Raw genomic sequence first — 25,875 nt, forward strand, 5'->3', positions numbered from 1 at the left:
ATAGTCCCCAGCAAGGCCCCAAACCTTGAAGCTTGGTCTGTAGCTGCATCTGTCTTTATCCTCTTCGGGAGTGGCCTGCTCGTGTGGTGGGGTGGTGGTGTCCGTGCTGGCGCTGAGGTGCCCCTGCCCTTTCGGTGCCCACTCCCCGGGTGTCTGTAGGTGGATTTCGTCGCTGGTGGCGTCGCTGTCGGTCCCTGATATGCTGCTGAGGTCTCGGGACTGTCCTGCATTTTCCCGTTAAGGGGATGGTATGGGTTCCTGGTTCCCGGATCAGGTGAGTGACTAGTGTGGGGGCCGTATTTGGCGTGGCTTCTCTCGTGTATATGTGGGTCCGTGCGTTTGCCCAGACAGCCAGACGTCTGTTCAGGTCTGTGGGGTCGCTTGTCACTGCGGATCGTGGCGGCCTTTCTGGGTGCCTGCGGAGGGTACCTGTAGTGGAGGCGTCGGGTTTTCGGACGGAGCCATGTGGCCACCAGCTTGGCAGCCAATCTGTGAGCCAATCCGCGATCGTGCAGCATTGCCCGGAGGCTCGCGCAGAGCCGATCGAGTGCCAGTAAAGGGTCCGTTGCTTGTCGGGCACGTGTGCTCCGCCTCGTGGGCCTACGATGGACGGCCATCTTGGCTTCGTCCCCGTCTAGAGCCTCCTGCAAGTGGGTTTCCAGGTCGCCAGTTTTCTGTGTGGGTCCATAGATTGCGGGTGTTTGGACCGGGTTAACCCCCACCGGTCCTGGGGGGGGAGGAGAGGCCCGATACTTCAGGTGCCGCACGCTTTGATGAGTAGGGAGAGCGGCCGCCTCTCCCCTGCACCTCGTCGTGTAGGCCCCAAGCCTCCGATCTACCGATCCAGCGTTCTTTCCGGGTGTGTGGGGTATCATTCTGCTCCCCGTCTTTGGCGTCGTCGAGTAAGGTAAGTTGGGGTTCAGGGTCTGGGATTTTCCCCCCGTTTTCCGCTGTAAATCAGGACCGGGCTCGGGAGCTCATAGATTTTGCGTCTAGTCGGCTCCCCGGTCAGGCTCCGCCCCCTACCCTTTAAGATTTGCCATCATAGCTTTTAGTAAATCTGACTCAACACTCCAGATGTTTGTGAACTACACTTCATATGATGCACTAGATATGAATTACTACATTTCATATCATTCTCAGTCAGACAGTTTAATGAGAGATGAAAATGAATGTTTTATTGTATGGGGGCCTAGTCACGTGGGTAAAATCTATCTGCTTTGCAGGCTTGGATCTTTGTGATAGCAGTACCCTACTCTCTGAGTATGTGTGTAAATCCTCCTGTCCATTTTTGGGCATTCTGTGCCCATTTGCTGTCTGGGTTCCACCAACATAAAATTTAGGGGTAGTCACTGGTGCGGATTTACCATTTACTTTTTAAAAATGCGTAATATCTGAGAGATGCTGCATTAAAAAAATAATTTGCATTCAAACAGTTAATACGTGCAAATGTTTGGGACAAAATTTAGTGTGATCCCTGTCAACTACAAATGCTCATTAAGACACTGACGGCAGGTAATAGATGTCATTACTGTGTGTACAAACTAAAAAAAATTACATGAAAATAAAATCTAACTAATGTTCAAAGTAAAACAATATGAATGCAGTTTTTCAATTGGACCATGCACATTCCAATACCCAGCTACTTTGAGGAAGGAAACTGAATAGCAATCCACTTACAGATATTCTATAGAACACAGGAAGGTGTTTATATCTAGCTTGTGTTTTGTGGTTAAGCAACATAGACCATTGGGCTAAGAGATGAAGGTCTTTAACAGGGTTATTTACTAAAGTGAGAATTGTTGGGAATTCAAAGTGAATTCAAAATGAGTTTGAAATTTAAGATCAAAATCGCTGAATAGTAAAATTTATCCAGATCAGCTAATTCCAGACAATTCTAATTTTAGTGAATGACCCTGCTATTGTCCATTGGACCATTATAAATATTTTTTCAATGTATTGGGCAATTTTAGCTGTACTAGGAAAATTGTAAAGTCGACTCAGCAAAGACCTACTTGTTGCTTATGTACAGACCGGCCTTCTACACCAGTAACAATGTAGCAAGTTAATTTGAATTATACATTTGCAAATAGGCATTCCAACGTTTCAGTTTACTTTACTCAGAACTTTAAAATCTTGATATTTTTAATAATACTTTTTTTTTTTAATTAACAAATTGAAAGATAAATGTATATGGATGCATGTCTGCACGCTATTCCATAGTGCCAGTCCCCCCAAAACACTGGTTATCTTCCCCATACCTGAATTTTAGGTTTGCTTAACCATGAAGTCGAGGGAAACACAGACCATAATATTGTCGTATTAATTATTAGTAGTATTAATACTATTTAATGCTTACCTTTTTTTTCTATATTTTTAACACTTTTCATACACTTTTATTAGATATATCCTAATGTTTCCCAAGATTAACAGTAAATTGAGTTTGAGAGATCAGATTGCACGATAGGTTGGGGGAATGGAGGTTTGTGTTGTTGAGTTGTTGTGACTGCACAGAACAGTCTACATAGTAGCAAAAAATGTGTTTGCTACTTCACCTGGCAAGTGATATTTGAAACACGAAATTTACGAATACGGGAACAAACATCCCCAGTACTCAGATGGGGGAGATTACTGCTCAACTACCCACCATTCAAAAGAAGGACCACATTTTCGATTCCTGTAAGACCTTTAGGTTGCATGTGCACTGCATACTGGCCTCCATGGATTTGGAAGCTTCCAGGACACTGTCTTTGTTATCCCCATCAAAGGGTGTTCCCGTGATTCAATATAGAAAAAGGTGCTCTGTGTAAAAGAGGCCCTTAGTGGTTTCACAGAATAACTGTAAATAGGTGAATAGCAGCTCAACACTCGTGTAAATACCCCCAAAATTACACACAAGTTATTGTAACAGACAGGTGACCCAGGTGGAACAAACCACCAAAAAGCACACTTAGTGGAGCGCTATAACAGAATAAACTTACCCCTCTACAATCTGGGGGAAGTATATAATTGTACAATTCCCTACAAGGGAAAAAAAGTGGTACACAATAGTGAAGTATATCAAGCCCAACAGTGTCGTGTGTAGGAAAATATGGACTACACTCACATGGTACAGAGCCACATATGGATAGGCTCAAATGTCTTAGACGATCGTATATTGGGTGATACCAGACCCTCTCTGGATTCCTGGCCAAATTATCCTCAGAATAGGAAGAACAGAAAGAGACAAGATCTCCTGGGACAAGAAAGAGAGACAAGTGATTGTTTCTGAATGATATTGACACTGCTGCCATTTCTGCAAGAGAAATCTGAATTGGTGAAAAGACGAGGGAAGCACCATGCATTTTGAGGAAGGTTGGTGGTGCAGGTATTGATAACTCGTTCTTCACCCCTGCCCGTATGCATTTTGTTATTTCTGTATTTTATAGTGATTGTAGGATTGTTTTTTTCTGATCCTACCTCCACCACCACCTTCAGTGTCATTAGAAATGTCAAAATTGCTCTTGTTGTTTGTTTCCGCTTTTCGAAATATGCATTACTTGCAGTTTGTTTTGCTGTTCCCTAAGTGCATTTTGCTATTAGCAGTTATGAGAGCTAGATCCTAATTAAATAAAGGAGCTTTATTTCTTCCAAATATAACTGCGGACAGTTAATGTATGGCACAAACACTAAATCCAAGAAATGTTATTTTTTTTTGTAAGCAGTACACTATGTCCAACCTTTTAGGCACAGGCTTATTTTACTGTGCTCGCTGCCGTTCTCTGTGTGAGGTAAGAAACCTTGACATTCTGGGGGAGGAGGGGGTTCTCCCCAAAATCAACTCTGTGTTGATCTCCGAGACAATTAGTTTTCTTTTCATTATTTAGGTACTCGCTTGTAGATTGCTTCTGCAAGCAATTAGCAGGTGATTAGTTCTTTTTTTTTTGCCTCCATTTGTTAAGTATCATATTGTAAGAGGTATTTTTTTGTGGGAGGAGGGGAAGAAGGGAATTATTTATTTTGTGTGTTTCCACTCATTGTTCTTAGAAACATGTCTGTAGGTTTGTTCACCCCATTTGAACGCTGAAGTTCCAGTTTGTCATTTATTTTTTTAACCTCTGCATGAATGACTGGTACATTGTGAACAGATATGGTGGGGAATGCATTCTGATTTTGTTTTCTTAAAAATCTGACCACGTTACTGTTTCCCACAGAGCATGTCTCCAATCCCTTTAATGTCCCCTGGCGGACCACCACCTCCACCAATGAAGCTGCCACCCCCGTATAAAGAGCTTGCTGCCTCGATGAATCCTGAAATGGATTTAGAACTAGAGGAGAGCAATGGTAAATATATATATCATAAATTAGAATCTACGTAACTTATTTTTTTTTTTTTTTTAACCCTTTGGCCTAAACTGCTGTATACTTCATAGAAATAAGTTTTTTATAGCTTCTTATTGTCATAGTTTTATCTAAATCTAATTATGTTACAGCGAGGACCTGAGGAACTGTTGTCAGTCTTGGCCATGGTGGAGAGTTTGGAATCTGATTGATTGCTTCAGGTGTCTTTTATACGCATAACGAGCTGAGATTAGGAGCACTCCCTTTAAGAGAGTGCTCCTAATCTCAGTTTATTACCTGTGTAAAAGACACCTGGGAGACAGAAATCTTGCTGATTGATAGGGGATCAAATACTTATTTCACTCATTGACATGCAAATCAACTTTTGATTTTTTATGTGTTTTTCTGGATTTTTTTGTTGTTGTTATTCTGTCTCTCACTGTTAACCCCTTCAGGACCGGACTGTTTTTGCGATGTTTGTACGTTAAGGACCAGAGCTATTTTAACACTTTTGTGGTGTTTGTGTTTAGCTGTAATTTTCCGCTCTCTCATTTACTGTTCCCATACAAGTTATATATTGTTTTTTTCGGGACAAGAAGGGCTTTCTTTACATACCATTATTTTTATCATTTCATATCATTTACTTAAAAAAAATAGTAAAATATGGTGAAAAAAACCCAAAAAAACGTGTTTTTTGACTTCTACTTAAAAAATATTTTACTGATCTACAAAATCGAATGAAACAAACTGCTAAATAGATTAAACATTTTGTCCTTAGTTTAAAAACACCCAATGTTTACGTGTTTTTTTGCTTTTATTTGCAAGTTATAGGGCTATAAGTACAAGTAGGAAATTGCGGTTTCAAAATTTACATTTTTCAAATGTATCAATAGTGACATTGTAACACTGTTATGTCATAAATCTCCAAAAAACACCCCACATGTATATATTTTTCTTAAACTAGATAACCCAGGGTATTCATCTAAGAATATTTTGATACTTTCTATGCAGCCATTTTACCATAAACCTTTGTCAAACTTTGCATAGGTAGTTTATTTTTTTTATTTTTTTCACATAAATTGCAATTCAGGTATAAATTCACAGATTTTGTTAGGTGTCACTACCAAACAACACCCCAATATGTGTTCAGCAACATCTCCCGAGTACAGGGATACCCCCCATGTATAGGTGTATTGGGTTGCTTGGGGGCTAAAAGGCCACATTTTGCAGGTGCGCTTATCAGTTTCCCAGCTCGGAATTTTGACATGTAGTCAACCTGCATGCATGTCCTATTTGGGACATTTTTGAAGCCGGCCAATGTATTTTACCCCCATCAAACCATATATTTTTGAAAAGTAGACACCCTAGGGTATTTCACATGGTGGAATTTTTACACTTTCCATGCACTAATTCTACCACCAGGCTTTGTCAAACATTGAGTTAGTAATTTTTTTTCTGTTTTTTTCACACACATTGTACTTTAGGCATGAATTAACAGATCCTGTTATGTGTCACTGCCAAACAACACCCCAATATGTGTTCAGCAACATCTCCCGAGTACAGGGATACCCCCCATGTATAGGTGTTTTGGGTTGTTTGGGGGCTAAAAGGCCACATTTTGCAGGTGCGCATATCAGTTTCCCAGCTCGGAATTTTGACATGTAGTCAACCTGCATGCATGTCCTATTTGGGACATTTTTGAAGCCGGCCAATGTATTTTACCCCCATCAAACCATATATTTTTGAAAAGTAGACACCCTAGGGTATTTCACATGGTGGAATTTTTACACTTTCCATGCACTAATTCTACCACCAGGCTTTGTCAAACATTGAGTTAGTAATTTTCTTTCTGTTTTTTTCACACACATTGTACTTTAGGCATGAATTAACAGATCCTGTTATGTGTCACTGCCAAACAACACCCCAATATGTGTTCAGTAACATCTCCCGAGTACAGGGATACCCCCCATGTATAGGTGTTTTGGGTTGTTTGGGGGCTAAAAGGCCACATTTTGCAGGTGTGCATATCAGTTTCCCAGCTCGGAATTTTGACATGTAGTCAACCTGCATGCATGTCCTATTTGGGACATTTTTGAAGCCGGCCAATGTATTTTACCCCCATCAAACCATATATTTTTGAAAAGTAGACACCCTAGGGTATTTCACATGGTGGAATTTTTACACTTTCCATGCACTAATTCTACCACCAGGCTTTGTCAAACATTGAGTTAGTAATTTTCTTTCTGTTTTTTTCACACACATTGTACTTTAGGCATGAATTAACAGATCCTGTTATGTGTCACTGCCAAACAACACCCCAATATGTGTTCAGTAACATCTCCCGAGTACAGGGATACCCCCCATGTATAGGTGTTCTGGGTTGTTTGGGGGCTAAAAGGCCACATTTTGCAGGTGCGCATATCAGTTTCCCAGCTCGGAATTTTGACATGTAGTCAACCTGTAGTCAACCTGTCCCCTATTTGGGACATTTTTGAAGCCGGCCAATGTATTTTACCCCCATCAAACCATATATTTTTGAAAAGTAGACACCCTAGGGTATTTCACATGGTGGAATTTTTACACTTTCCATGCACTAATTCTACCACCAGGCTTTGTCAAACATTGAGTTAGTAAATTTTTTTCAGTTTTTTTCACACACCTTGTACTTTAGGCATGAATTATCAGATCCTGTTATGTGTCACTGCCAAACAACACCCCAATATGTGTTCAGCAAGATCTCCTGAATACAGTGATACCACCCATGCATAGGCTTGTCGGGTTCTTTGGGGGCTAAAAGGCCACGTTTGGCAGGTGCGCTTATCAGTTTCCCAACTTGGAATTTTGACATGTAATCAACCTGCGCCCATGTCCCATTTGAGCCAATGTATTTTACCCCCATCAAACCATATATTTTTGAAAAGTAGACAACCCAGGGCATTTTAAACTGTGGTATTTTAACACTTTTCATGCACTGAATTCTACCACCAGCCTTTGTCAAACTTTTGGATAGTAATCTTTTTTTGTTTCTTTGTCACACACATTGTACTTTAGGCATGAATTAACAGATCCTGTTATGTGTCACTGCCAAACACTGCCCAATATGTTCAGCAACATCTCTTGAGTACAGTGATACCCCCCATGTATATGGCTGCCGGGTTGTTTGGGGACCAAAAGGCAACAATCAGAACTTGTACATGTCAGTTTTTCAACTTGATATATAGGTATGCTTGGTCTATCTTCAGTTTGACATATTTTTGTACCCCCCAGTTAATGTTACCATCATGCCAATATGTATAGTATATATTTTTATAAAGTAGACATCAAATGTTATAGAGGATGGGGTGTTTTGACTTCTTTCCCCCAACCATTTTGCCCCCCAAAGAAAGTGTAGTGGTATTTTCTTTATTCTGGTTTTTATGCGCACGTCATCTGGTTTTGGACAGCTGGTTATGTGTTACTGCCAGAAAACTTGTTAGGCCAAATGTGCAGGTAGCAAATGTACATTTAGCAGCAATCTTTAAACTGACTCCTGCAAATAGAATCTAAATGGAGATTTGGGGGAAGGAAACTGACTAACAAAAAAATGGCTGCTTTCCAAAGAAACAGAAAATAAAATAAAAATTCAGGAACACTTCTTACAACTGTTCTGTGTGGTACAGCTTGAAACATGTTCCTACACAGAGTCCTGGTTTCGAAGGACAATCAGGACAGTGAAAAGGGGTGTCTGTCCTTTTCCCGTTTTTAAAACAGACCCGGCAACGTTTCTGGGGGGTTTTTTTTCTAGCAGTTGGCGGTAACTTAAAAATAAAATGTCTGGACTCAGCTTGCACCGTTGTTGGAACTTGTCCATCTCCATAAATTGTTAAAGAAATTATTTTCAATTGAAATTGGATAAAAGGTGATTTTCCCTGGATTATTTTTTTTAAAAAGTAAAAATGAGTTGTGGGTTGCTATTTGCATCAGATATATAGCCACCTTTTTATACCATGCTTTGGTTTTTCGTAAAATAAGATACGGCTGCATCAGCTGATCAGCCAAATCAACACCACCCATGTACTTATTATACGCCCTGATGCAAACCGGTTTGGACTCTACTCTGCCCCGGACAGAGACGTCGGACATGCGTTCGTCATGGATGGTGGTGAGCATGTGGACATCCTTCCTGTCCCTAAATTTTAGTGCAAGCACCTCAGCTTTCCGAAGTGCTTTACATTCACCTTTTTTTAATTTTGCATCTATGAGAGATCGTGGAAAGTCTTTGGAATTTTTTCTGGCAGTGCCGCAGGTCAGTGTCTGTAAAGCATAAAGTGTTTTAAATAGACGGACACTACTATCAAAATTATCCACATAAAGGTGGTAACCTTTATTAAACAAGGGGTTTAGTAGGTCCCATACAAGTTTCCCACTTGTCCCCAGGGAGTCAGGACAGTCAGGAGGGTCCAGTTGACCATCTTTCCCCTCATATACACGAAAGGCAAATGTGTATCCGCTTTCGCTCTCACACAGTTTGTACAGTTTAATGCCATACCTAGAGCGCTTTGAGGGGATGTATTGTCTGAACCCTAATCTCCCTTTGTATTTCATTAGAGATTCATCTATGGATAAATTTTGTTGGGGGGTATAAACATCCGAAAATTTGTCCTGAAAATGGTCTAGCAGTGGGCGTATTTTATAAAGCCTATCGTATTGGGGGTGATCTCTAGGGTGACAGAGGGTATTGTCACTGAAATGTAAAAATCTCAGCAGTAACTCGTATCTGGCTCTAGGCATGGTTTGGGAGAATACTGGACTCGACATTATTGGGTTGGTGCTCCAGTATGAGCGAATCGATGGCTTTTTTATAATCCCCATGAGCATTGTAAGAGCCCAGAATGTTTTAAGCTCTGGGACATCTGTGGGATGCCAGTCATGCTCCCTGGCTGTATAGCTACCTGGATTGTTGTCAATAAATTGGGTAGCATACAAGTTAGTCTGGGAAGCAATCTCCTCCCAGATGGTATCCCCTAAAAATAGTTCTACATACTGCATTGGGGAGAAGCCATCCACATTAACATTAATGCCTGCGTTGGCACTAAAAGGGGGGACGTTGGGCTCGGCTAACTGTGGAGGTACCCAGTCCTCCTCCACATTTGGCATAGCAGAGGAAGCACAGCTTCTTTCTTCAGCCGGCTCACACACAGATGACATGTCGTCTTGACTAGACATGTCAGAAAACTGACCTGGGTCAAAATCTGACGCAGTGTCAGTGGCGTCAGAGTCTGACGCCAAGAAGGCATATGCCTCCTGCAAGTTATACATACGCTGCATGTTTTACACACGACTAAAACAAATTACAAACACACAAAAAAATTTTTATACTTTTTTTTTTTTTTTAACTAAAACAGACTAAACAGCAATCCATAAACTAACTCCTGTCACAAAAATCTAATGGAGATTTGGGGGAAGGAAACTGACTGACTACGACAGACTACGACAGACTACGACAGACTACGACAGACTACGACAGACTACGACAGACTACGACAGACTACGACAAATATTTTTAAAACAAATTTAACCCTTTAAGGGCAAAAAAAAAAAAGACAGACAGTACAAATGCACTGCTGAAACAGATCTGGCAGGGAAGGGGTTAAAATGGATTTTTAATTCACTGCTGATACTTTTTACAACTCTCTGGAACACTCTGCTGCAACAAACTATCACGATCTCTGTCTCTCTCGCCTCACAAAACGCTACAGAGGAGAGAGGGGCAGAGATCACTGTCAAAGTGAGTGTTTCAATGAAATATACAACAAGCTGGAAGAAACCAGACTAGTTGAATATGTTGCTGGAAATTATTGTACATATATTATAATGGCTATGCAAACTGAAAAAATAGTAATGATAGCAAATAGATAGAATAAATAGATCACATCTAATTCAAAGTGCAGTCTTGCCTTAATGGCTCACCTCTAAATATGTCTCTCCAATGGATACCCCTATCCTACTAAATCCTGCACAAGCCACTGTCTGGTGACTTTATTGAGGCTAAATGCAGGGTCAAGACTAGTGGCTTATGGATCTGTTTTGTAGGTCAGACGTCATGCAACTGACGTGGGTATTCAAGATTAAGTCACAGTCGGTCCTTTGGGGAATAACCCGGGCTTCTGCTGGTTTTTGCGGATAAAATAGCTTTTAGATTAGCAGACTGTATCAGACTGAGTTCACCCTAACAGCTACGTGGGAAACAGCATATGAATGATAGCTGGGGTAGAGATATATCTTGGCCGCTGTGGAGGATTGTCATATACCTCTCAGAGCTAAAGCCAGACAGTTATAACTCTAGTGAATTACACCCAGAAATTACACCCACTAATCTAAAGCTAATAGATATGCATAGAGACTGTATAATACTGGATTCCCCCTAACTAATAAGTGGGGGACAGTATAAGGATAATATCCGAAGTGAGATAGTCTTAGCCGCTATGGAGGGCTGTAAAAAACCTCTCAAAATATACAGCTATATAATTCTAACTCTTATACATAGAGAATGAATCGCAAATAACCAGCTAGTAGACATATATATAGTTATTCAAGGTAGACATACATAATGTGACCGTCAGGAGAGAAATAGAGGTGAAAATAAAGATTAGGGTGCCTCTATGTGCAGAACCATACTTAGAATGTTGGTTGCCTGCACATAGTGATAGATAACCTAGTGAGGAAAGCACACAGTGAAGAAAATGAGCCCAAAAAGAGCCCGACGCGCGTTTCGGTGCTGTGATGCACCTTCGTCAGGGGCTGACTGGAGACTGCACCTCAGTCTCCTTTTACAAGGATTTAGGTCCCAGTGTCTCTAATTCTGTCCAATCAGGAGGTTGCTGTCATGCGCACTGCAGCTCCCGACCATCAGATAATCATTATGCTAATGACGGTGTCCATTAAGCTAATAGGAGCCGTCTTAACCGGCTCAGTGCTGGAAAGATTAGTATAAGTCCTTATAGCCTCAGTGAGCTGTGGAGGTAATGTCCGGCTACATACCGCCAGGGTGCAGTGTATCCTATGGATACAAAGTGATCACGGCTTCACTTAACCCGTTCCGTGCTGGGAAGGGACTGAACAGTTCCTAAACATGTCATGGGGCATAACGTTGGCAGTGATAGCCCAATCCAGGACTGGACCCCGGGCAACAGTGCCCTGTACTGGGCTCCTGTCTACCCTCCTATTGTATCGTTACCCAGTCCCAGGGGGCTGGGAACAAACGATTGACTATTAGAACGGACAGCTAGTGTCATGATGTAATAGTCCTAGTACGGATGTATATATTCAGATGTTCAGTCAGAGTAATGCATACCTTAGGTATGAATTTATACGTAGGTAATACAGATAAATCACTACATCAGTAAATAAATAAATAAATGGATAACTGTTTCTTGGTAGTTCTTCTGGTCGTAATGGACATAATTTTATGTTTCCCAGCATGATTAAAAGGAATACCTATTGCTCACATGGCTATGGGCTGACTTGTTAGTAGTGGACTCGGGGTTATAAAGTGTTATGGTAAAATGAGGGATCTGTAACCCTAAGATCCTATGAGTCCACCAACATTAAGGACCCCGAACTGTAATATATAGTGTTCATGGTTCAGACCGGCAGCACTTAAATGATTGCCTAATGAGACCCAGCCATAGTATGTGTAGTGGGTTCGGGTATCCAAAGCACGATTAGTTGGTGGTTTAGATGGAGTGGAGCAGAAATGCTAGGTGTTGGGACAGAAGGTCAATATACCCATAGAGACTAGGTTTAACGAAAAAGTGAAAAAGGAACAAAAGAAAAAGAATGCTAGTTCTATATATGTATTCACATATTTACAAAATATACAGTTTACATATGATGCTTAATGCATTATAGATAAATAAAGCTTGCTTGAATGTGTATGGAATTTGCCGATTGTGTTTAACCCCTTAAGGACCAAACTTCTGGAATAAAAGGGAATCATGACATGTCACACATGTCATGTGTCCTTAAGGGGTTAAAGAGGAATATGCCCCGAATCATAGTGGTTATGGTTGTGGGATGTGGTACAACCTGTAAATCAGGGAAACATATTTTCTTGGCTATTTAATAAATAAATAAATAAACTAGTGATGTTTAAATAGGTTCATATAAACGAGGTATAGGAGAATCCTTCATTTAGACCAGAAGGGGAAAGGGTTTTCAGTGTGAAAATCCAATAGCTCTCTCTTTGGAGTAGTTTGATATCTATATCACCCTTCCTCGGGCCTAGTTTAATTTTTTCGATCCCATTGAACCTTATGCCCTGTGCTGTACCTTCATGTCTCAGTTTGAGATGTCTAGAGATGACCGTGTCTATGTGTCTAGAGGGGTTTACCGAATTTACATGTTCAAGAATTCGTTTCTTGAATGGCCTAAAGGTCTTACCCACATACATGAGTCCACAGCTACAGGTTAGGAGGTAGATCAGACCTGACGTTTGGCAATTGAAAAAAGTGTTGACCTCATGTGTCTGTGTATTGGTGGAATTCGAAAATGTTTTTGATTTCCTCCGAATATACCTACAGGCCTTGCAACGGCCGCATTGAAACGTGCCTACTGCCAGTGTTTTTAGCCACGTATTTTCCGCTTTGGGTAAGGAGAGGTGACTAGGTACCAGTAGATCTTTTAGGTTACGTCCTCTCCTGGCTGTAAGTGACACATGTGGTGACAAAACTTCCTTAAGGTGCTGATCTTGATAAATCAGGGGCCAGTATCTATTCAAAATACCCTTGACTGGGTCCCAGCCTGCGTCAAAAGTGCCAATACATCTAATCTGGCTTGGGGTCTTTTCCCTGAGGGGGTTGTCCTCTAGTAGGTCTTTTCGCTCAGTCGTAAGTGCTCTTAAGTAGGCCGCTTTGAGACATCTATTTGAGTATCCCTTGGTCTTAAACTGTGATCTTAACAGCTTGGCTTTAATTTTAAATTCCTCAATGGTGGAGCAATTTCTTCTTACACGGAGATATTGTCCTACCGGTATCCCATACTTTAGTGATTTTGGATGGTGGCTTTGCCAGTTCAGAAGATTATTGGTGGCTGTGGGCTTCCTAAATAAAGTGGTAGAGATATGCTTTTTGTTACTTTCCGTGATTTGTAAAGTCAGATCCAAAAAGTTGATTTTATTATCCCCCACCTCATGGGTCAGTTTCAGGTTCTGGTCATTCAGATTAAGAGCCTTGACGAATTCATCAAACGACTCAATTGACCCTGTCCATACAATCAGTACGTCGTCTATATAACGTTTCCAGAGACTAATGTAGTCCTGGTACTCAGCGAATTTGGGACTAAACACTATATTCTGTTCCCACCACCCCAGGTGGAGGTTTGCATATGAGGGGGCACAAGTCGTCCCCATCGCAGTCCCTCTCACCTGGTGGTAGTGGGTACCCTCAAAGAGGAAATAGTTGTGTGTTAAGATGAATTGTAGAAGTTGCAACACAAACTGATTGTGGTCATGGAGGGCTACGTCCCGTGTTTGGAGGAACCATTTTATGTTGTTGAGACCTGTTTCGTGGGGTATGGAGCTATATAGTCCCTCTACGTCAAGACTACATAGTTTAGCCCCAGTAGGTATTATCAGGTCGTCCAGTATTTTCAAGATTTGCTTTGTATCCCTCACATACGAGGGGAGGACCCTAACCAGGCCACTTAAAATGTGTTCCACATAGATGCTGCAATTTTGGGTAAGGTTGTTATTCCCTGATACTATAGGTCTCCCTGTTAGTATTTTCTGTTGCTTATGTATCTTTGGCAGCGAGTAGAAGGTAGCGATGGTGGGTCTCTTGTTGAACATAAACTTGTATTCCTCAACGCTAATTAGGTTGGTTTGAAGTGCCTGATCCAGAATCTTTTTCAGCTCAAGTAGGAATCTATTTGTGGGGTCTGAAGGGAGTGCTGCATAGGTGTCCTTATCTTCAAGTGTTATGTGCACCATTTGAACATACTTGTCCCTATCTAGTATTACTAGGTTCCCCCCTTTATCTGAGGGCTTTATGATGATTGTTTCATTAGCCCTTAATTTAGCCAGTGCTCTGTTTTCTCGTATATTCAGATTGTTTGGATGGAGTCCAGACTGTAAGTTGGTTTCCATTGCTTCGATTTCTTTACAGGATAGCTCGACAAATAGGTCAATATATTTATATTCAGGTATGTGTGGGGTAAATTTACTTTTAGGTTTCAATTTGGTGAATGGAGCTACTTGAGTGTTAGATGGATCGTTACTATTGAGTAGTTCCACCAAATTGTCAAGTAAATTCATGTCCCTGGCTTCTAGACCCAATCTAAGTGCTTGCTTAGTTTTCTGAATGCAATGGTACTTATGAAGAGCCAGCTTCCTAGCAAATAAATGAATGTCCTTTGTCCACCCAAACCTATCAAATTTGGGTGTGGGGACAAAGGACAGTCCTTTCCTAAGAAGCTGTGTTTCTGAAGTGGTAAGTTGATAGGAGGAAAGATTAATAATTTGACTCTCTGTGGTCAATATGCTTTCCTCCGTTGAAAACCTCTTGTAGATTTGCTCCTCGTATTTCTCTGTGGTCTTGCGTCCTGATTTGCTCTGGCTAAAAAATTGATTCCCTTTTTTAAGATGCTTTTTGGGTTAGGTTCAGGTGGGGTGGAGGCGTTATCTGAACAGAGTTCTGGTTCGGAACCACTCGTATCGTATTCCGATGTGGAGAACTGGTCAAACTCTACCCTCCTGCTCTGTTTAGATCTCTGGTATATATTGCCTGTTTGGAAGTCCTTTGTATCTCTTACGAATTTAGAGTGTTTACGAGATTTAATTGAGGATTGAAATCTCTCCAGTTGACTTTTTAGTTTAATTTCAAGTTGTGCGAAACTACTCTCTGTTTTGAAAACCTCAATTTTCTCTATCTCATCATCGACTTCTTTATTGATTTTATCGAGTCTCTGTTTCTCGGATCTACATAGGATGTTCATAAACTTACGGGAACAGGTGCTCGCTGCCTCCTCCCACTCTTTTATGAATTCTGTTCCTTCAATGTGGGGACCAGGGATATTTTGAACTCTGAGGCCCCTTGGTATTAATTCTTTGCTCAAATATTTTTCAAGTGAAGCGACCTCCCACCCAGCTTTAATCTGTTGTTTGAACAGGTATGTCAAATGGTTAAATGCAGTATTGATATTAGTGTATGTGACATTTTCATTAAGGTGGCCTTCTGAGAACACTGAATCAATGTCTGTATACCAAGCATCCCTAATAGCTTTATCTGACAGGAAACCGGCCATATTCAAGCAGCGTTTGAAAGGTGATGGGTACTAAAACCCGGATTTGAACAAACGTAACAGAGGAATTTCCACCTATGAGAATGGGCCCAAAAATGGGACCGTCTCGTTGGTGGGAATATTCACCTTGATGGACACTCCAGAGATGTCCTGGGGCTTAACCCCTGAATATAGAAAGAACCAATGAAATATACAACAAGCTGGAAGAAACCAGACTAGTTTAATATGTTGCTGGAAATTATTGTACATATATTATAATGGCTATGCAAACTGAAAAAATAGTAATGATAGCAAATAGATAGAATAAATAGATCACATCTAATTCAAAGTGCAGTCTTGCCTTAATGGCTCACCTCTAAATATGTCTCTCCAATGGATACCCCTATCCTACTAAATCCTGCACAAGCCACTGTCTGGTGACTTTATTGAGGCTAAATGCAGGGTCAAGACTAGTGGCTTATGGATCTGTTTTGTAGGTCAGACGTCATGCAACTGACGTGGGTATTCAAGATTAAGTCACAGTCGGTCCTTTGGGGAATAACCCGGGCTACTGATGGTTTTTGTGGATAAAATAGCTTTTAGATTAGCAGACTGTATCAGACTGAGTTCACCCTAACAGCTACGTGGGAAACAGCATATGAATGATAGCTGGGGTAGAGATATATCTTGGCCGCTGTGGAGGATTGTCATATACCTCTCAGAGCTAAAGCCAGACAGTTATAACTCTAGTGAATTACACCCAGAAATTACACCCACTAATCTAAAGCTAATAGATATGCATAGAGACTGTATAATACTGGATTCCCCCTAACTAATAAGTGGGGGACAGTATAAGGATAATATCCGAAGTGAGATAGTCTTAGCCGCTATGGAGGGCTGTAAAAAACCTCTCAAAATATACAGCTATATAATTCTAACTCTTATACATAGAGAATGAATCGCAAATAACCAGCTAGTAGACATATATATAGTTATTCAAGGTAGACATACATAATGTGACCGTCAGGAGAGAAATAGAGGGGAAAATAAAGATTAGGGTGCCTCTATGTGCAGAACCATACTTAGAATGTTGGTTGCCTGCACATAGTGATAGATAACCTAGTGAGGAAAGCACACAGTGAAGAAAAATGAGCCCAAAAAGAGCCCGACGCGCGTTTCGGTGCTGTGATGCACCTTCGTCAGGGGCTGACTGGAGACTGCACCTCGGTCTCCTTTTACAAGGATTTAGGTCCCAGTGTCTCTAATTCTGTCCAATCAGGAGGTTGCTGTCATGCGCACTGCAGCTCCCGACCATCAGATAATCATTATGCTAATGACGGTGTCCATTAAGCTAATAGGAGCCGTCTTAACCGGCTCAGTGCTGGAAAGATTAGTATAAGTCCTGAGTGTTTGTAACACCCACTTTGACAGCAGCCAATTGTGAGCGATCGCGGATCGCTCACACACCGTAATTGGCTGTTACTATCTGCCTGGGATGTCTGGCAGATAGTAACAGCATTGTACTGGCAAGAGCGATCTTTGATCGCTTCCTGCAGCCCGTTTTCCGCTATGACGGTTCAGGACCGTCAGCGGTCCAAACGCACGTTTTACCGCTGACGGTCCTGAACCGTCCGCGGTCCTGAAAGGGTTAAAATACTCCTACCATTAAAACTTAAGACCTATCTTTTCTTCGTTCGTGGATAAATGTTCAAAATCAGCAGAGGATCAAATACTTTTTTTCCCTTACTATATGCTGATATCGGATTTTAACCCCCTTATTACCATGTTATTTGCAGAATATCACCACAATCCATGTTTTTGTTCTATAGGAAAGCAACGTGTAACTGTATTTCTATGTATACTTTATTAAATAAGCATATTATTTCATTTTATAATGACAATATTTTTGTTGATTCTGTAATGGACATTGTAAGGAGAATAAAATGATTTTAAAATTACAAAATAGTTAGACTAGAATATAATCTATTATAATTGGTAAGAAATGTGTTTAGAAGGGGTTGGGGGATGGATAGATAGTTCAAAGGCCATGTATATGCACTTTTGGTAGTTAAGAATACTGTAGTGTCAGGTGTACAAACATGTATTTCTGACAGTATAGTTCTAATATTGCTATTAATGCCTCCAGCCCCCCTGTCAGAAAAGTACAAGGTGTAAAACTCACCTATATTCCAGTGCTGTGTGGGACTGGTCAGGGCTGGCCCCTCTTCGCCTCCTTGGCTGAAATAATCAGAATTGCCGATCTCAGACAGTCCAATGCTTTCCAAAAGGAAAGCATTGGTAGGCTATTCCGAATGCGCAGCAAAACTCCACGCTGCATCAATCCGCATCTCCACGTAAAGATGCATTGAATCAAAACATTTCTATGGGGAATGTCCAGCGACTCCAGTGTCCAGCGATGTCCAGTGACTGCAGGGTATGGAGACGTTAAACATCAGTGCTGCACATTTTGCAGCAGTGACCCAGGAAGCACCTCTACTGGCTGTATGATTGACTGATACTAGAAGTGGTCCTAGGCAGCAATGTAAACACTGTTTTTTCTCGGGGAAAAGGGACTGTTTACATTAAAAGGTCTGCAGGGGCAGACAGTAAACACCAGAACAACTACATTAAGCTACAGTTGTTCTGTAGCTTAATGTCTTGAAGGACACAAACAATCTACTGCTATTTTCTTGGTGCCAGATACCTCAAGACACATTTAGATATTTTCTGGAGTCCATGCCTCGATGCATGAGAGCTGTTTTGTCAACACAAGAGGGTCCTACATGATATTAGGCAGGTGGTTTTAATGTTGTGGCTGATCAGTGTAAATGTACTTTAAGACACATGACATGTGTGACATGTCATGATTCCATTTTATTCCAGAAGTTTGGTCCTTAAGGGGTTAAATGTGTGTTGATTACATTTTCAAGGTTAATTCTTTACTGTCTATACAGGTTTATTTGGTTTTATGTCTGTTTGCAGAGGCTTCTTTTCCTCCACCTACATCCTAATGTCCTTGCTTTCTTTGGACAGTAGAACCCAAGTGGCACCATTCATACACATGAGCAATTGCCATAAAATAATAGGCAAATATATCTCTCTAAAAGACATACTTTGTCTAAAATTTATCAGTAATAGAAAATCTAATTTGATGCAAGTAGCTAGATGTTCTGAGACGATGAAGTGGTTCTTAGATGTAGCATTTCTGTGCATCGAGTTCAAGTCATATGTAGTCAGGGCCGGCCTTAGGGGTGTGCGAGCTGTGCGGCCGCACAGGGCGCCATGGTGCAGGGGGCGCCCTGCGGCCGCATAGCTCACACGGCATGTCTGTTAGCCGCAATGCTAACAAGACATTTGCCTTGGGCGGCATTTTCTAGGGGGTGGAAAAAAAAGCCGCCCCCAAATGCCCAAGGCAAATGTCTTGTTAGCCTTGCGGCTAACAGACATGCCTGGCTGCTGGGCGGTCGGGCGGCGCTGGCGGGCGGCTGGCGAGGGAGCACTTCCTCTGAGCTGTATGCTCAGCTCCCTCGCGCGCCGCAGAGTGAGGCTGGGAGCCGGAATATGACGTCATATTCCGGCTCCGCCTCCGAGCCTCACTGTGCGGCGCGCGAGGGAGCTGAGCATACAGCTCAGAGGAAGTGCTCCCTCGCCAGCCGCCCGCCAGCGCCGCCCGACCGCCCAGCAGCCACTGGACCACCAGGGAGGAAGAGACCCCCCCCCAGCATTTCCAAAGGTAAGGAGGCTGGGGGGGGGTCTAAATAAATGTTAAAAAATGTGTTAATGTGGGTGAGTGTGTGTGTCTGTTAGTGTGTGTGTATGTTAGTGTGTGTCTGTTAGTGTGTGTGTGTGTGTATGTTAGTGTGTGTCTGTGTCTGTTAGTGTGTGTCTGTTAGTGTGTGTGTGTATGTTAGTGTGTCTGTTAGTGTGTGTGTGTGTGTGTATGTTAGTGTGTGTCTGTGTCTGTTAGTGTGTGTCTGTGTCTGTTAGTGTGTGTCTGTGTCTGTTAGTGTGTGTCTGTGAGTGTGTTTGTCTGTTAGTGAGTGTGTGTGTGTGTCTGACTGTGTGTGTGTGGCTGTCTGCCTGTGTGTGTCTGTTTGCCTGTGTGTGTGTGTGTGTGTGTGTGTGTGAGACTGTCTGCGCGTGTGTGTGTGACTGTCTGCGCATGTGTGTGGGAAGGGGTAAGGAGTGGGGGAGGAGGGGACGGGAAGGGGGGGCGCCGTGAAGATTTTTTGCACAGGGCGCCCAAATGCCTAAGGCCGGCCCTGTATGTAGTTCATCTGTCAAAACAAATGTAATTTATTTAAAAAAAAAAAAAAAATGAACGAAACAACTTGACACGTTGATAAATACAGTTGTAAACATCCTGTAACTTTCTATGTAGTTTTATTCATGAATGAAATTAAGTGCACTTGCGTGATTAAACCGGTCAGCGGCTGTACCATTGAGTAGCAGCTATAATAAGAAGGATGAAAGTAGACAGATCATTGTAGCATTACCTATGGAAGGAGCAGAAATTGTTGCAGTGCGATAGTGCCTGTAGAGGTATTGCAGTATGTGAGCATATTGACATATCTGCTTGATCCTCCTTTGTCCATTAGGTGTCACTGCAGCCAATGACAATTATTTCTATAGTCTAATAACCCGTTCAGCATGCCATTATTTTAGTCATTTTAATATATTTTTTTTGTCTCTTTAATTAATTATTCTTGAGTCAAAATGAAGATTCTTACTGACTTAAAAGAGGTTGTTGTGATTTTTTTTTTTACATTTATTATGAACTGGGAGATTGCAGAGAACTGGCAATGTAATTACAAATTGTAGGCCATAATTGATCAAGCTGGAAAAGTTCTCAAAGTCGGCTTATTTGTAAACTCTGCTACTTTGACCTAATCTTTGCATTTTTTGATAATTCTCAGTTTAGTAAAACACCCCATCCCACGTTACACTTACAAACTAGGTTCACAGTCTTGTTACATTGTGCAGTTTCTGACTAGTTCCGGGGAAGCCTATTAATCTTTTAACTAACCAATTGAAGCCGCCTGCTATACGCTGTCGATGTAGACTGCACCACTGTGGCGCATAGATGTTAATTATTAATATCAATGATTTCTTACAGCTCCACATGGAGCACTGTGCGCGTTACTTCTAAGGAACCATCTTTTCCAAATTGAATCTTGAATCCAGTTGTGTTTTTTATTCCCCTTCAAACGTTCTGCTAAGCCAAGCAGAACACACAGCTCTCTACTACAGAAGGCTACAGTGCGATATGAATTAGCTTTACATAGTAATGCAGCAGTCACATGCTTAACGCTTGTGTGCCAGAGGGTAAAACAACACATCACTTTTTGCTTAATCTAGTTAAAGTCGTTATGTCTCCATAACTGTAGTTTCATAAATCGATTTAAAACCATATTCCCGATGGCTTGAAGGATGTTCTGAGTCCCCAGCACACTCATAGAAACATAGAATGTGACGGCAGATAAGAACCATTCGGCCCATCTAGTCTGCCCATTTTTTTCTTAATACTTTCATTAGTCCCTGGCCTTATCTTATAGTTAGGATAGCCTTATGCCTACCCCACGCATGCTTAAACTCCTTTACTGTGTTAACCTCTACCACTTCAGCTGGAAGGCTATTCCATGTATCCACTACCCTCTCAGTAAAGTAATACTTCCTGATATTATTTTTAAACCTTTGTCCCTCTAATTTAAGACTATGTCCTCTTGTTGTGGTAGTTTTTCTTCTTTTAAATATAGTCTCTTCCTTTACTGTGTTGATTCCCTTTATGTATTTAACTGTTTCTATCATATCCCCCCTGTCTTGTCTTTCCTCCAAGCTATACATGTTAAGATCCTTTAAAGGGAAACTCCAGTGCCAGGAAAACGATCCGTTTTCCTGGCACTGGAGGGTCCCTCTCCCTCCCACCCCCCAATCCCCAGTTGCTGAAGGGGTGAAAACCCCTTCAGTGACTTACCAGGGGCAGCGACAGGTCCCACGTCGCTGCTTCCTCCTCCCCCGCCGCTCCTCCTTCTACTTACGTCGGCCGGTGGGCGAGACTGATCTCGCCCGCCGGCCGAGGAGACCTAATGCGCATGCGCGGCAATGCCGCGCATGCGCATTAGCGCACCCCATAGGAAAGCATTGAAAATGAATTTCAATGCTTCCCTATGGGGAATAGAGCGACGCTGGAGGTCCTCACACAGCGTGAGGACGTCCAGCGACGCTCTAGCACAGAAAACCTGTGCTATGAAGCAGGAAGTCCCTCTAGTGGCTGTCTAATAGACAGCCACTAGGGGAGGACTTAACCCTGCAAGGTAATTATTGCAGTTTATAAAAAACTGCAATAATTACACTTGCAGGGTTAAGGGTAGTGGGAGTTGGCACCCAGACCACTCCAATGAGCCGAAGTGGTCTGGGTGCCTGGAGTGTCCCTTTAACCTTTCCTGGTAAGTTTTATCCTGCAATCCATGAACCAGTTTAGTAGCCCTTCTTTGAACTCTCTCTAAGGTATCAATATCCTTCAGAAGATAGGGTCTCCAGTACTGTGTACAATACTCCAAGTGAGGTCTCACCAGTGTTCTGTACAATGGCATGAGCACTTCCCTCTTTCTACTGCTAATACCTCTCCCTATACAACCAAGCATTCTGCTAGCATTTCCTGCTGCTCTATTACATTGTCTGCCTACCTTTAAGTCATCAGTCTATCATAACCATTAAGGTTGGACTGCATTGCACAGGATAAAGCATAGTGTCCACATTATCCATGTAGTTACAGAGGCAGACTGTGGGAGCCAGGAGGAGCCCTTGTTTTTGCCAAAATTTAGTAAAACTGCATCCATTGACTTTTGGAACCAGAAGCACTTCAATTAACTGTAGTGGTTATGGTCTGTACAGTGTCCTTTTATTGTTTTCTGGGTCATGAAGACAGAGTGGACTTTCCAAGACCATGCCTCCGTGATTGTCCAAAGCTTCACTCAGTAGCTTCCTGCTTTATTTCCTAGTCCCTTCCTGCTCACTAGTATAGAATTTTAGAATAACATAAAATGCAGAGGAAGGAATTTCATGCTGTGCTGATGGTCAGTGCACTAGTCCCATGTAGGTACTGTGGAGAGAGATTGCTATCCACCTTTGTATGCTGGGCTTTTCTTCCTGTGTCTTCAGATCTTTCTCTCTGCTGTCATGCCAGTTTGTGTCCCCATGCTTGCTGCCAACATTAATCACAACTGTCTGTGTATCATATCATAGCTCAGGGCTCTTATTTAGTCACCCACGTGAGACCTGTGTGAGTCTGTGGAAACACCTATCCACGTAGGACACACATTCCTCTACCACTTGTACCGAACCATCCCTAATGATGCCTATAAAACAGACAATAGTGAGATGCCTGAAATAACACCGTAAGGGAGAGACAGAGGACGAGAGAGTTGGAGTAGAACAAGTTGGTGGGTGACAGGAGAGGGGAATATTGTGGAATTATGTAGAAGGAAGGGAGTGTGTGCTACTCCAGTCACCTACAGACTCTCTGACTCCTATTGTTACTACAAAGGGTTCATTTTATGCTCCGTTTTGTTGTTTGATGATGGATTTTTAGTATGTCTGCTATGCACGGTTTTTATTTAAATTTATATATACATGTGGTTATGTTTTTCCGTTTGATTGTTAATGTCCTGTATTGTACTGATATTCACTTTTACTGTCTGTCAGTCCTATGACATGAAAATCTTTTATTAGGTTTAGCCATTTAGCTTTACTCATTTTCCTACCGCCCGACACTCTCCCGAGTAGGGGTGGCCAGGAGATGGGATGTTCTGAGGAATTTCAGATGACTTACTAATTACAATTTATGCAACGAAAAAGTATGTTAGAACAAGAACAATGCATCTTATTTACACAGACTAGTTTCTAAACACATTTATTGTAATTTACAGTGATTATTATTCCTGTGGAACAGTGTTTTACACATGTTAATGCAGCAACAATATAGAGCTCCTAGAAAAGAGGGATAGAGGGATTTGGGCTCAAAATAGGGACTGTCCCTCCTGAATAGTGACACTTGGGAGGTGTCCATTTTGCCTGCTATCCTCTCCAAAATTATAAAATATTTTTTGTACCTGTCCAAGATAAGAACTTGTGTACACTGAAAAGCAGTCCTTACTTTTTTGTTTTTCTGTTGTTCATATAATGCCGGCACTTATTAATTTGTGAATCAATTTTTTGTTGCTACTGTCAATGACTGTTCAGTAAATTTATTTATCCAATTTTCAAGTATGTTGTCTACATGGGCATACTGCATTCTATTACACCATACACTCTAAACCAACTTTATAGAATAATAAATAGTGAGTGAGGGGGTATGTGGTAAAGCACAATTAAAATTAAGGTGAAGTTATACACGGAACTAGCCAAGGGAGCTTTGTGCAGATGGTAAAGTCCATGGTCACGGACGGTTCCTTGGTTGGGTTAGAGTAGGTAACGGAAAGGTTTTCCAATCATGACGTGGTATTGGGGTAAAATGGTAGAGATATTCATTTACATGGAGCTTAGTATTTCTAAACTTGGTGTCTGCATCCACTGCGTCCATATTGTCTTATATACCTGTAACCTACCAATTGTGCCGAACACCAACTCCTCCATTGAGCACAACCCCTCCATTCGAGAGTACCACTGCTCCAGAATCCGGAATCAAGCTTTTGGCTACATTTAATATGCGGATGGTCATGGACTTCTTATACATTGACCTGGTTGGAGAGGTGGCGGCTTATCAGAAAATGAAAGATAATAGCATAGACCAGATGTTTAAGGTCGAACCCTCAGCTTGTCTGCATATTCAATAGAGACCCGGTTGGCACGGGTCAACGGCCTTCATTACCTGCAGCATTCTATGCCAAAAGGTAAGCATGTATGCCGTCTCCTGGACCTCACTGGAGAGCGAGCAATGATATATTAAATCACATATGTTCTGCCATTGTTGAGCATAAAAGTTTTTTCCCCTGGGCTCTTTTCCACTTCCCAAAGTATGCTGGTGGTGTCAGCCTTGCTTGCGTTTGGAGGACAGTGTATAAGATGGATACCCTGTGTGCCAGGGGGTCAGGCTCTGTGCAAAGAGTCTCAAAGGAGGTAAGCGGTTCGTAAAGTAGGTGGTATGTTTTTCCTCTATATATAGCGAGTGAGGGGGGGATCGGGTGGGGGGGGGGGGGGGGAGTAGCCATGGAAATGCATTAATTTTGAGTGTGCTGTATTCCTCAAACTCTGACATGTGTGGCAGGGAAACTGTGGGATTCGAAACATAAAACAAATGCTTCTCTGCATAAGCAGCCATTTTGTGATGTCTCTTTTCAACCTTCAGTCCACTGATGTGTGGGTGTCCACGTATAGTGGTGAGGAATGGCTTTTAGGGCAAGGATGAAGAGCATAGGCGAGAGAGGGTACCCATTTTTATGTCAACTGGCTCGGTGAAAGCGCCATTTATGCATGATCTTTCTGAAGGGAATATGTATATGTCCATATCCACCGTAACATGTGTTGGCCCAGCCCCAGCTGTTGTAAGGTGGAAAATAAGAAGGCCCAGTCAGGGGCGTACCTAGTTTTTTTGGTGCCCCACCCCCAGTTCAAATGTAAAAAACACCCACTAATTTTTTGTTTCTGTTTTCTAATTTTCATTTTTTATTTTTTTTGTATTGTCTACTACAACACCCTGCCCTGGTCCCCCTTCTTAACCCCCCCCCATTCAACAAAACACCTGCCCCCTCTCCAAAAACTCTGCACCCCCTCTACAAAACCCCTGCCCTTCTTCAATCCCCTTCTACCAAACTCCTGCCCAGTCTCCTTTCTACATCCCCCCTTCTACCAAACCCTTGCCCAGTCCCACTTCTACAAATCCCCTGCCCTCCTCCAGACAAACTCTGCACCCCCCTAACAAAACCCCTGCCCAGTCCCCCCTTAACAAAAAACCCTGGCCAGTCTCCACTCTACATAACCCCTGCCCAGCCCCCTTCACAAAACCCTGCCCCCTCCCTCCACAAAAACCCCTGCCCAGTTCCCCCTCTACAAAAAACCCTGTTCCCCGATTTACAAAAACCCTGCCCCTCCTCTGCAGAACCCCTGCCCACCCCCTCCACAAAGACCCGCTGCCCACCCCCTCTACCAGAATTCTGCATACCTCTACAAAAACTCCTGCCCACCCCTCTACAAAGACTCCTACCCTCCCCCCTCTATAAAGACTCCTACCCTCCCCCCTCTATAAAGAACCCTGCACCCCCCTTTACAAAGACCCCTGTCCCCCTACAAACCATTAACAAA

The 25,875-nt window shown here is 42.2% G+C and overlaps 1 protein-coding gene across 1 annotated transcript in view; it reads left to right on the forward strand.

Moving 5' to 3' along the window:
* The window catches only part of PATJ (PATJ crumbs cell polarity complex component), a 231,961-nt gene that overhangs the window by 118,290 nt on the left and 87,796 nt on the right, over nt 1-25,875 (forward strand). Inside the window, exon 28 of the mRNA XM_063428064.1 lies at nt 4,194-4,323. Coding sequence (XP_063284134.1) covers nt 4,194-4,323 — 130 coding nt within the window. The remainder of the gene's footprint in view (nt 1-4,193; nt 4,324-25,875) is intronic.

Source organism: Pelobates fuscus, chromosome 7 (genome assembly GCF_036172605.1).
Source record: "Pelobates fuscus isolate aPelFus1 chromosome 7, aPelFus1.pri, whole genome shotgun sequence".
NCBI lineage: Eukaryota > Metazoa > Chordata > Amphibia > Anura > Pelobatidae > Pelobates > Pelobates fuscus.